This window comes from Poecilia reticulata, chromosome 19 (assembly GCF_904066995.2).
Source record: "Poecilia reticulata chromosome 19, P_reticulata-male-v2, whole genome shotgun sequence".
In the NCBI taxonomy this organism is placed as follows: domain Eukaryota; kingdom Metazoa; phylum Chordata; class Actinopteri; order Cyprinodontiformes; family Poeciliidae; genus Poecilia; species Poecilia reticulata.
In genome coordinates this window covers 10626815-10639776 of record NC_088848.1, presented here as the reverse complement: position 1 = coordinate 10639776, position 12962 = coordinate 10626815, and the positions used below count along the sequence as shown (strand labels likewise).

Sequence of the window (12962 nt, the reverse complement as noted above, 5' to 3'; positions counted from 1 at the left end):
ACATTGGCTACTTTAACGGCTTTACTTGGGTTAAGCCCCTCCTGAACCAGAGACAGTAGTACAAGCACGTAGGTGAAAAGGGACTGGTTGCTTGATGGGCTAAAGTTTTCTTCTCAGAAATCAAGGTTCCAGAGTCTCGAACCACAGAATCCGAGTTGTTTGAAACTCAGGTGGGAATTTTCCACAGGCAGTCATGATTTTGGGAGGCTTGGCAGCACGTTTTATTTATTTTATTTTTAATAATTTTATTTCATTAGTTATTTCCTTGAATTATGCAGATAAACAGAAAAATTCTAAAATCTCAGATTAATTAAATGTTTTCATTATTATTATTATTATTATTATTATTATTATTATTATTATTATTATTATTATCTTTTTTTAACACTTTAAATCATTCCATATTTTTTGTTCTGATCCCCATTTAGGCCAGATGTTTCTGATCTGAATATGTCAGATTGTGACCTCTACTCAAACTAATACAGAGTGGCCTAGTGATTTAAAATAGCTTTACGGCATTTATTTGTAGTCAGAATATCAATCCGTTTCTGTTGCTTTCTGGGTGATTCCTCGTGTCTGCAGGCAGTCGGCCAGACGAGACGCCTGATAAATTTGACCTTTTCTCTGTTTGTCTCTTTGTCTACACAGCAAGCTGTTCACAGAGTTCATCCTGAAGGTCCCCCAGGGTCGCCTGGTGAAACAGAAGCTCGACTGTCTGATTGACATCGTCCACAGCGATCTCTTTACTCATCACGGTGAGAGCGCAGCTGCACAAAAACGCTTATATAAACTGTACTGCCAGTTTCTCAGTGCTTGCAGTTTCACTCACAGCTCAGTAATTTAGGCAATCACACACACCACCTGCCTCCACCAGGCAGCCCTGTGTGAGGCTTCTGCAAAGGTCATTGGTGAGGCATGGTGGAAATTCTTCATATTTATTGTAGGAGGTAGACAAGTCATCTGTAATAATCTTCTGCACTTGCTTGCTTCTTAAAATAAGGATTAATATCAATGCTGACGAAAAGTTCCTCCTATGTTTTATGGTGTTTTGATATTTATAAATGTTTTCCCCGTCGTTATGTCGACATAATGTGACTACAAGCAATGCATACACTTTTTTCATTATTCTTTTTTCTATCTGAGCTTTTTATATACTTGTCCATCTTTTTGTGACAGTCATGGTCCTCAATTAGACATGAGGCTGGTCCAAATGTCAGTGTGTGTTCATTCTTAAAAACTCTCGAGATGGAAAAAAGGAATGGACGAATGGCTAGATGGATGGAAGAAAGATTGGACGGATAGATGGAAAAAAGAGTTAGATGGATGGACGACAGCGATAGATGGTCAAATAAATGGATTGATTGAAAAAATTTGGGATGGATGGATTGGTAGGTGGGTGGATCAATCAATAAAATTAGTACAAATCCGTGTATAGACTTATACAGACTAGTGGATGGGTGAATGTATGGACTGTTGATAGATAAGTAATGTTTCTACCAGTCGACCCATAGGTTCTTGAACTCTTCCACTTGAGGCAAAGACTGACCCCTGACCTCTGGAAAGCACTCCATCTTCTTGCGTTTGAGAACCCCGCCTTGCCTTCCAACATAAAGGGGCCTACGATTTATCTTTGGGTGCATGTTTTAAACACAACAAGCAGAATGTGGTGAGACAATTTTCATAAATATCATACTTTTTTTGTTCATTTCAGATTTTTGTTTGGGCTAAAATCTAAATTGGAACTCAAATTCGATTAACTGCGCAGCCCTGTGGGGAGGCCAGTTAAACTCTCTGCTTTGTTTATCAGCGTGAGGTGTTTAGATTAGTCTGAACGTAGGCAGTGAGCTGTGAACGGTTGCATGAACAAGGTGTAATTGGAAGTTTGTCCTGTTCGGTAATGTCTGATATCGAACACAACACGGCGTAAATGTCACCGCTTTCAGCGTAATGATCCGATGCTTTCATACTTTTCAAACATAAAAGGTTCCAGTTGGTGACTGGGTCAGTTTAACGCGCCAATATTGAAGGGCAGCGCTCGCTGCGCAGCCCTCTGGTCATTACTATTGATCTATTTCTATAACTGTGGACCGGTGAACCTCCCCCACCGATGCTTGTGAATGGAGCGCTAATCAGCAGGATGGGTATTTGCCGCGATGCAGATGCGGATTATCCTCTCTCTGATCTCTCGCTGACTACAAGGTGCAGAGCCTTGCCTTTGTTAGGAATGCTTATTTACAGAAGCAATGTTGAAGAAGGCTAATTGCCAAGGAAATTTCTCCTCTCTACATTAGTATCAAGCTGAGTCCCACTTTGGAGCAGTTTTATTCAAGAGTAAATCAAATGTAGATGGTAAATGAAGCAGGCAGACTGGTTTTGGGGTGATCTAATCTGTTGCTCTAAGGGTCTGAGCATTCCTGCAGCCTGATCTACAGGTGGTCTCTAAAAAGCACTTTTGCCAGTCATGCCGAAATCAAGTGCCTGGGATGTTTGCAGTGAATTAATGCTGAACAGTTAAGCTAGGTGCTCTGTGTTTCAACACAGAGCTCTTTAGCATTCTAAATTAATGCACTTTGCATGTGTTTGCAAATAGGAAAGGCTTCCTTTTCCTTAAAAAACGTGTCAAAGCTTGTATATTTTACACCCTGCCATTGGAAAATAAAGTAATGTCTCTCCCTAAGTGGCACAGGCTTAAAATTGAATTTCCGTGTATAGAACATAAATGTGAAAACATGTAAAGAGCTTTTCAGCACCTGAAAAAAGTAATGATTTTAGATTGACTCAGTTCAGGAAAAAAACAAACAAACTTGCAAGCTAACAGGTTAACAGCAGAAGCTAAAATCCTGTTTGCACTGAATATTTAATTTGGAAGATTATTGTTTAGTTTCACTTCTCTCGTCTGCATGGTGATTGTTTAGTTATTTCACCTTTAGTGTTTCTAAGGGAGAAAAAATGGAGACAGAATCATCTGTCTCCATTTTGTTTCATCCTCTGGATCCTCTACCTTCACACCAACTAACTTCATGTCCTCTTCCTTTTGGTCTTCCTGTCAGGCTCCTTCCCGCTGGCTCCAACCTCCGCATTCTTCTGCTGATATAATCGTTGCCTCTCCTCTGAACATGTACAAACCACCTCAGTCTGGCCTCTCTGTCTTTGTCTCCAAAACATGTAATGTGAGCTTGTCCTCTGATGAACTCATTCCTGATACTGTCCATCCTTGTCTCTCTCAAAGAGAACCTCAACATCTTGAGCTCTGCAAATTCCAGTTCCACTTCGTCATTGGTGCCATCTCTAAACCATACATCAATGGTCTCCATTTCCTTTCATTTTGCTTATATTTTTCAAGTCACACATTACGCCTGATACTTCCCCATCTGTTTCAACCTGCCAGCATACGCCTCTTTACCTCTCTTCCAAACTCTCTGTTTCCTTGCAGCATTGATCCTAAGTAATTAAAATCCTATACATTCTTTACTTCTACTCCCTGTAACATAACTAACTATTCCACTTCGCTTCCCATCATTTACAAATGTTTATTTTGTCTTGCTGCCACTAATCTTCATTCCTCTCTTTTACAGTTCGTGCCTCTAGCATTTCCTCCACTCGTGCTTTGGTCTTCTTGCAGATCAGTGTCATCTGCAAGCATCTCTATAGAGACTCCTGTCTAACCTCATCTGTCCGCCTGCCCATCACCAAAGCAATGACGTAATCCCACATCCACCTTGAACTCCTACCTATCCTGCAGCACACCTCACTGCCGTCTCACAGCACTCATCCATCTCCTGCACCACGCTAGCGTACTTCTGCCATCACAGAACTTCTCATATGGTCGTATAACTCCGCACTAATCTAAATCTGCAACGACACAATGCATCGCCCTGTTAGATTAGATGTGAAGCCATATTCAGCGAAATTAGCAGAAGTAATCATTTGAAATAAGTAATTGTGTGTAATAAATCTATAAATGGGACTCTTATTTTTAAAACTAGCCTAAACAATTTGCCAGTTAGATATTGTCAAATTCTTTGACATGCAACTGCATGCGGCTGTGTTTCTATGTGTATGAATTGTGCCACCTGATTATTTCTTTTTTTCTTTTTTCTTTTTTACAATTTATTGGAAAGAGAATGAGCCATAAAAACTGTATTAATGTGCCTTAAACCAGATTTTTTAAAATTATTGTTGTGCATCTACAGTTCATAAAGCCTGTAATTTGCGCATTTTTAAAAGGGGTAAAAACAGCCATTTTTTAAAAGGGGTAAAAACAGCCATTGCACTTAGGCTGTACCATGCAGACACGTAGCTTGGTACTGTATTGAGCAACAACCCAAAATATCTCAAGGCAGCATGGTTGTCACTTGGTGTCAAGACTCCACGTCGAATGACGAGACAAACTCTTTAATATCCAGAACATCTCCATTCCAGTGAGGAAAAATAACACCAATTATTTAAATAATTGCAATGCACAGCGGGTCAGTGCTGCAATTAGATTCTATAGAAAAGTGACAGCAAAGGATGGGAGCACAAACGTGGGCTCTCTGAAAGTGTTGCACAGAAGTTGCATGTCTGAGTGGAATCCAGTTCTTTAGAAAACAAAGTAATCCTGTCAGAGTTTCAGAATTTTGTCACAATACTTAAAGGCATAACGAAAACAAAAATCCACTGTCCATTTGGAATACAGTTGCCTTTGTGTGCAATAAATACATTACAAAATAGAATTTGACTTGTCAGTATATATACCATGTTGGTTTGTGGTTCTCCTTATTTCACTTGACAAACATGAGCTACATCTGTTTGCTCATGTCACATTTATGAACCATTAAATGCATTAATTTTGAGGCATTTGTTCGACTTCAATGCGGTAATCAGGTGTGAGCCTTCTCCTAATAATTGTAATCTATAATGAAATTATTCCAACAATAAGCTTGTGTGGAAGAACAATAAATGTAATTTCAAACCGCTTTGATGTCTGTCAACCTTATGTTTACTTTTACTGGCAATTATTTTCAGCGTGTCTTACGTGGCTCATGATTAGTACCTTAAATGTAGATAATCAGTATGAATTAAGCAGATATATTCACAGCCATTAAATATATTCACAGCCATAAATTAAAAGAATATTCTACGAATATTTTGTTGTTGAAATCTTCCATGGCTCATTCCCTTCATTGTGTTCCTCACCATGTCCTTTATTATTTGGCCTTTTATACTACTTAAGCTTGAAAAGATTTACATGCCGGTGTATTTTTGAGTGCTAAGGCTCAAATTTTCATTTATTTTCGCTAAACCAGGGCTCTAGAGGATGAGGAATTATAGTCGCAGACGCTACCTATTTTCTCAGTCGTGGGACAAAAAAGAAAAAAAAATCAGATCAGTCATTTGAGGAGAAAGTAAAAACAAAGGTCTCTGACACTGAAAGTCTTGCTATGGTTGGTTTGGTAAGACTTATTGTTTTCTCATAAAATTGTAGATATGTGTCTGTCTAGTTGTACAGACGGACACATAGTCAACAGCACTTTAGCTGTTGACTGCAGTTGGGTATTAAGTGACCGTTTGAGGGAATGATTAAAGGTATTTGGAGTCTCCTTGACACTTTTCCTTTACATATAACAGAAAGATTGTGATTGAACCTGACAAGAGTCTTTTAGATGGTTTTCCACTGCTGACAGCGAATGGTCAACATCAAACTGACATCCAATTGATCTTCTATCTTAATGACTGATGCCATTGGCCTGTGCCGTAGCTTACAGTGCAATTAAAAGCAGTAATAATTTGATGCTCTTTTAAAAGTTCAGCTGCCATATTTCAAGAAAGTTTCAGATGTTCTAATGAAATAATTCATTGCCTCGCGTGTTTTAATTTAACCCTCTGAGATCAGCGAGTCATTACTAAACTGTGTGCGTCTGCAGCTGCGGTGTCGAAAGCATATGCCGCACTGCTTCAAGTGATCCATCATCTGGTTCGTGTGTGTTAACCGGCGTGGTGAACGTGTGTGTTCGTTGCTGTCCCTCCAGATTGCCGCGAGATCCTCCTACCGCTGATGACGGAACAGCTGAAGTCCCACCTGGAGAAGCAGGAGGAGCCGAAGGCTTGCTGCCAGCTGCTCAGTAACATCATGGAGGTGCTTTACAGGAAGGACGTGGTGAGAAACACGACACATGCAGGACATGCTTTATTCTCGCCAGAGGTAATTGAATGTCAGAGTGCGCTGTATTACAGTTTCACCACAGCATTATGCTGCCACAGTCATGTTCTACCACACACTGGGCTTTACATCTTGGCCATAAAATTCAGTGAAATGTTTTCCATTAACCTTGAAGGTAACAGTTTCTTGGTTGTGCTATAAAAAGTCACACTATGTGCCTGGACAATGCATGTTTCTGTGATTACTGCTTGAATGGTTGTTGTTGCTCTCTAAATTATTTCTCGGATATAATGGAGAGAAACATTAACACTACAAATGACTAATGAAACAACACAATAAGTTCTGCCTTGTCTCCTGGTGCTATAGAGCCAGAGAACCTTAAAGCAAGTGTTAAGTAATAATGCGGTTTGTTAAAAACAATTTGCATTTAAAAGTTCCCGGACCGTGAAGTGATGCTTTTCAATTGACAAAGTTATACACTGATATTAATACCACATAAATTTCTTCATTTAATGCATTTTTAAGTTGCTTCCTTCATTCCTATTGATGAACTACCAAATTAATAATGGATTTTAGCACAAATCTTTTCCCATCCCTCATACTCAGACTCCTGCCCTGGATCTCGCATGCTCGAATAGTTAGATCCACACACACACACACAAACAAATACTCAGCTGCTGTGTGAGTGTGTTTGATCGTTTTCCATGCCCAGACTCCTGATGTCCTCCCCTAGGCCCTCTCAGACTCTCGTCATTGATCACCGCGGCCCGCCCTCCCACACTACACTTTGCTGGGATTATCTACCTCTCCCACTCTCCTCCAGCTTTTAAACTCCCTCTGCTGCTCCACAACAAATATCAGCTTCCTCTCAGAGTCTCACTTTCTCTTTCATATCTGTCTGGCGCATCAATAAAGCCAAAGATTTTCCAGACTTACAAACACAGATAGGGGGCTATCTTAAGACTGGATCACAAACCCTGCGGTGTGGAGTACCAGCAGATCCTCCAACTACTTCTGGTGTGGAGATCTGTCTTTTATATCAGTTACTCTGAGACGGACTGAGAAAGTAAAACTAACAGCAACTAGACTGTTGCAGACAGTGTAACAATAACTGGAACAAGAAAGGCACCAAAGTACATGAGAATATTTCTGTTTACTCAAATTTCCCATTTAGCAGAATGAAAAAAAAAAAATATATATATATATATATGAAGTGAATCGGACACTTTTCGTTTACTGCAACTCTACCATGTTGCAGTAAAGTTGACCTCCTTTTCCAACTGAAAGGCTGCCTAAGAGTCCTACTTTCTGGAAAATGTAAGTGAAACTTTCTTGTTTGAAAGGCAGCACGTTCAGTGGCTGCTTTATATAACTTTGCGAATGTGCAAAAGCTTTATATACCTCAACAAGAGACTTGGGGTTCATTCACACCAGCCCTGGTTAGGCTGGTTTAATGAAACTCCAGATTGTTTTCTTGGAAAGTTTGGTCTATTTGCGAAGGTGTGAATTCAGCACTCCAACTCAGGATGCATACACATCTATAATATGATCTCAAATTTCTTTGCACTGGAAAAGTGGTATAAATCCAAACTTTACTTGGAATTTTTTAAAGATTTCTGGTGCTAGTGGTATTAATTTACAGAAATCAGCAAATCTGATAGGCTGAGTCCAGCACCACACTGCTGCATTGAGGATTAATAGCCCCTCTATATGGATCTCCTGCTCTATTGCTATGCTCTGCGCCACCCTTGAAACGTCTTGTTGAATGTATTATTTACTACTTGATATTGATCAGAGTTTCATAGAATTTATCACTAGAAATACAGTCTAAAATTATGCTACTCCTTCTAAAAAAATATTTATATAAGGCTTTGTATTCATTTTTCAAGATTTCTTTCTCGTCAGCTTTGGTTCCCTCCTCAGAAAGGTACAATGAGTAATAAAAAGAAAAACATGCCAGAACTGTCTCAGACAGATAAATGGGACAATGCAAAAATAAAACGGAAAGTGCATCGCACGAAGGTTTTTCTAAGCCCACAAGGAATTTTTGGCTCTACGTTCTTACACTTTATGCCATAATATATTTAGGCTGCATTCTGTCAATAGATACTTATTTTAAAACTTTTGTCAGTCATAGCAGAACAAAAGTCATTAATGTATTATTGAATCTGCATAATAAAGAAATCATTTACTCTTACAATGAATTTTTAGCTTTTTATATCATTTTATCATTTTCCTCTGCTGTGATGTGTTTCTATTCTGATGGATATCCCACTGCATTCTCTGCAGGGTCCCACCCAGTGGCATGTTCAAGTTATCATGGAGAAGCTGCTGAGGACAATAAACAGGACAGTCATCTCCATGGGCCGGGATTCTCCTCACATCGTAAGTTTTGTCAGACACCGGTAGCATCAGCAGGACGGTCCCATCCCCATGCCTTCTTTTTGTAGAAGGTATGGATCGTCTTGGGACGCATACGTGTACACAAATATGCACCATCAGCTCTTATGTCTGCATACTATAGACTGTGAAACTCCATTAAGCTTCAGGCTGACACAGTCTACCTCTGTGGATTCCTTTCGCATTCCTCCTTCATAAAAACGACTCGCATCTTTCTCTAGAAATGACTGTATTTGAATGTGTGTTTTGCCTGAGCTGTATTTTTTTTTTTAACTATGGCTTCCTTGTCTAAGTGTCTGATCCTCTTATTAGTGCACATCTAATGCTACGCTCTGTAATCTAATTACTGTATCCCTCTGTTATCCCCGTGAGCATCCTTCTTACAGCCCCTCTCCGTCAGAGCTTCATAGTGGTTAATGCACTTATCAGTCTCGGTGTAAAGACAATGTCTCCCTTTGTAGATTCCACTTGTTTGTCAGGCCTGAAATTCAACCTCCGATATTGTTTGGGTTGCATTTTTTGCATCATATATCGATGCTTATCTTCTCTCTTTAGGTTATAGTTTGAAAGTTACGATTTTTAAATGCCTTTTGTGTTTTTGAGATTTTGCGTTGGCAATCCAGAAATACTTCTATGCCTGTATAAATAAAGTTACATGTAATGATGATTATTTTAGACATCTGAGACTATCTGGAGACGGGAGGAGCTGTTAATTTGAACTCTGGTTGAACAAACAGCCGAAGGTCAGCAACTTTTTTGGGTGTTTTGCCTCAGCAAAATTAGCAGAACAACCAGTGAAACCTCTTGCACGACTGATAATTGCACTACCACACAGTCTGCGCAAGTTTGGGGAATTACTTCCTGTTTTTGGGTAAAGATTAATTAAGAAAATTGTGAAAATGATTTGTTTTCGAGAATTCCTGTCCCATTATTTATCTATCAATACACATTAAGAATCAATCCATCTATCCATGGTTAATCCATCTGTTCCTCTGTCCATCCATTTGTTAATCTATCAACCATTTATAAACTGAAAGTGGCTTTTAGTTTTAATAGTACTTTTAGTTTTAATAGTTTTAATAGTAGTGGCTTTTAGTTTTAATAGTACTTTAATAGGCTTTTAGTTTAATAGTGAGGTGTTTTTAAACACCTCACGCTGATAAAAAAAAAAAAATCTGCATAGTTTAAAATGTTACTTTTTGTCAGTAGTCATCCTGTTTGTTATATTGCTGTCCTGTTAAACATCAACAGCCTCATTTTTCGCCTTCTCTCCTCCGACTCATTTCTTCCCAGGACACACACATTTTTTTGCAGGGTCCATAGCTGTTCCTTCTTTCCGTCCTTCAACAAACTATGTAATGGCATTCCCAGCTATGCGTCGAGCTAATTTTGTAGATTGGAAGCCCTTTGTAGGGTAACGGATTGCTTGTGTGCATCGCGCTGAATAATGTGAAGCTAATGAAGCTGTGAGTTCAGCTCAGACCGCCCTCTTGTCCATTTGTTGTTGTTTTTTTCCTCGTCGGAGATTTAAGATTCCCGATTGCTCTTTCTTTGCAGTTTTCCAGGCTATTCACGGCCGTGTCGAAGATCAAACGCTTTCCTAGTCCTGTTTGGCTCATATTCAAAACATTTGGAAAGTGGAATTTTGGAAAAAAGGCTTTATTATCCTCTGCAGTAATTTTTCTTTGCAGTTGGTTTGATCTTGTATTTCAGATATTACACTATCCTTTCATTTTGTCTAACAGGCTGTCACGATGAGGGAAAGTTTCCTCTGCTGTGTTACTGCTGTATAATACTAAGTGCATCTATTTCGGCGTCCTCCCGCGGTGGAGGTGAAACAGTGTTGCCTGCTTCCAGCAGCTGTCGCTGAATGGCACCGTCGGAGACCGGCGTCTTTTTTTTTGTTTTTGTTTTTGTTCAGTTATTGCAACTACTCCTCTCTTATGTTCTGTGGCCCCTAATGAAACAATCTGCTCTGTACACAAATGCTGCTGCTGCCCTCTGACTCCGTTCTTATTTTGTCCCTTCTGACCCCTGCCATCCGTCAGCTGATTTCTCGTTTTCCCGACTGGTCATTGCACTTGACTGCGTTGACATTTCTAAATACCTGAATGGCATTTTGCATCATCGTGCGGAATCCTTTTGTGCGATGCGGAGTTAGAGGTCACATCAATGTCTGTAGTTTGCATAATAAAACAGCATTGAAATTAAGTCTGTAAATCATGACCTGATGATCAATGGGATTAGTTTGAATTTTTATGAGCTTTGGGAGAGCCTTCCCATCAAAGTTGCAGTTGCTGCATTTGGATGGCGCTGCCTCGTCTGCAGGCAGTAGCTGCTGCCGCTGCAGCTACTGCCTGCCGACCTTGTTCTTCTGAGTGGCAGCCTCTTACATTTAGATTTATGCATTAACTTTCTGCTCCCCCCCTCCCACCCGCTGTGGTGGACGCAGAATGTTGATGAGAGCGATCGCAGCAACGACTTTGTGGGGTGGCGCTGGTTCTGCTGCGCATTGTCACTGCAGAGCTACGCCTGTTAGCGACTTAGACACAGCACCGTCATACGTTTGATTCATTGGACATCCTAGCGGGGCCTGCCTTTTGTATTCACGTCCACCCTCGCAAGTGGCTCTGAAACGAGCCTCTTTGAATAAATTTACATGAGGATAATGGGAGAAACGTGTTGCCAGGTCCTGCTGAAATCACCAAGTTTTACCTTTATGTTCTTGAATAACATTTTCCTTTTGCAGTAGGGATGGAGTGAACCCACAAAAAAGGCAATCTGTGTCTTCTGTCTTCCTGGCTGCTTAATAAGTAACACACTAAACTTGGGGGAATTGCCAGTGGTGAAATTGCTTGTCAACATCTGTTAAATTCTAATAAAAAACAGTAGCATTATAAATTGAGCTTTGGATTTCACTGAATCACAGCGGGCTACAATTCAGATTGAGTAGAATATACCAGTCATCAACGGTGCATTGTACTGCACAATTATAATCAAAACACTTCAAGACATAAAACAATGAATTTCTAATGCTGGATTTCACAAAAACACTAGAGTGGAGGATTTAAGTTAGCAACTTATGCATATCTCGATCAGGTGTTGTGTTGTCTTTCACGTTGTAATTAGTATCTTACGTTATATCCGTTGGACCTTCATAAGTCTGTCTGCTTGGCAGGTGTGGTGGGATTTTTGATCCTGCCAGGAAGCTAAAAAATCGATTGCTTCAATGTTGTTTTGTAGCAAATTATCTGGAATCCTCGCTGTTTTCTTGACGTATGGCTTCCCCCCCACCACCCCCCGCATCTGTGTTGTATAAGAGTAGACCACCCTGAAGTGCAAACAAAGATAAAAACAGAGAGAGAGATACAAACAGTCCTACTTGGAGCACTTTAGCTATACTTGGCAAAACTGTCTTTGCGTCAGTTCGTTTACCGTCTCTGAATAACGTTTATGGAATGTAGAGTCAGTTTTATCTGGCTGAAAAAATGTACTTGCATAAAAATAGAAAACAAATTGAAAAACCGACTGTGGCGTTTTGTTTTATACAAGAAACATTTCGAATTGTTTTGTTTTTTTAAAGCAACATCTCGCTGTCAGGTTTATGAATTTTTATGGCAAAATTCAGGGACGTAGATTGAGATGTTGGTTGTCAAACTACCGCTTCTCTTATTTAGCAACAGTGAAGCACACCATGCGTATGGACTGCTGCGCTCCCGTGGAGTTCTCCTGGAGGTTTCCCTGCAGTGTGCGGAGCTGTAGGGGAAGAACCCTGTGTTATTGATTGACAGCACCGGGTGGACTGGCTATAGGAGCTGGGGCTTGTCTTCTCTGCTGCATGCTCTCTGGATAAACAGCGTTATGCAAAAGCATCTGTTTCATTAAGCCTGGTCGGATCAGGATACTCCTCCGGTTTTCCATCTCGTTTTGTTCCTCTTCGTCTTTTATGAGTTTATGTCTGTTTCTGTCCAAACATATCTGCTCACTTCTTGCGCCGTTCTGCCTGCGCGCGCTCCCTCTCCTTCCTCCTCCTCCTCCTCCATCTCTCTCTCCTGCTGGCCAGACTGCTGCAGAGCTCACAGAAAAGAAGCATAGTGAGATATGGCGATGCATCATAATGCCTCAAACACCTTGTTATCACTCACTGGACCTCTTCTTCCTGATTCTCAACCACACGTTTGAGAAACGTAGCCTTTCTGAGAGAACTCTGTGAAACCGGCTGACACTGTTAAGCCACTAAGGACAATGTGTAGAAGACAGTAAGATGTCATGTTTGTTCTACTGTGCTTCATACAAGCACTTAAAGGAACAGCCCCATGGTGACACTCTTACTGTGACTCAGAGGAGGAGGAGGAGTGTTGCCCTCCAGTCAAACTACCTAGCGCATCTACACAAGGATCTCTCTGCCTCGCTGCGTCTC

General features: G+C 40.4%; 1 protein-coding gene across 2 annotated transcripts in view; it reads left to right on the top strand.

Moving 5' to 3' along the window:
* Window positions 1-12962, top strand: part of dock1 (dedicator of cytokinesis 1) — a 204575-nt gene that overhangs the window by 72502 nt on the left and 119111 nt on the right. For both annotated transcript variants that reach the window (XM_081601109.1, XM_081601110.1), the window contains exons 25-27: window positions 649-755; window positions 6012-6139; window positions 8432-8527. In XM_081601109.1, coding sequence (XP_081457235.1) covers window positions 649-755; window positions 6012-6139; window positions 8432-8527 — 331 coding nt within the window. The remainder of the gene's footprint in view (window positions 1-648; window positions 756-6011; window positions 6140-8431; window positions 8528-12962) is intronic.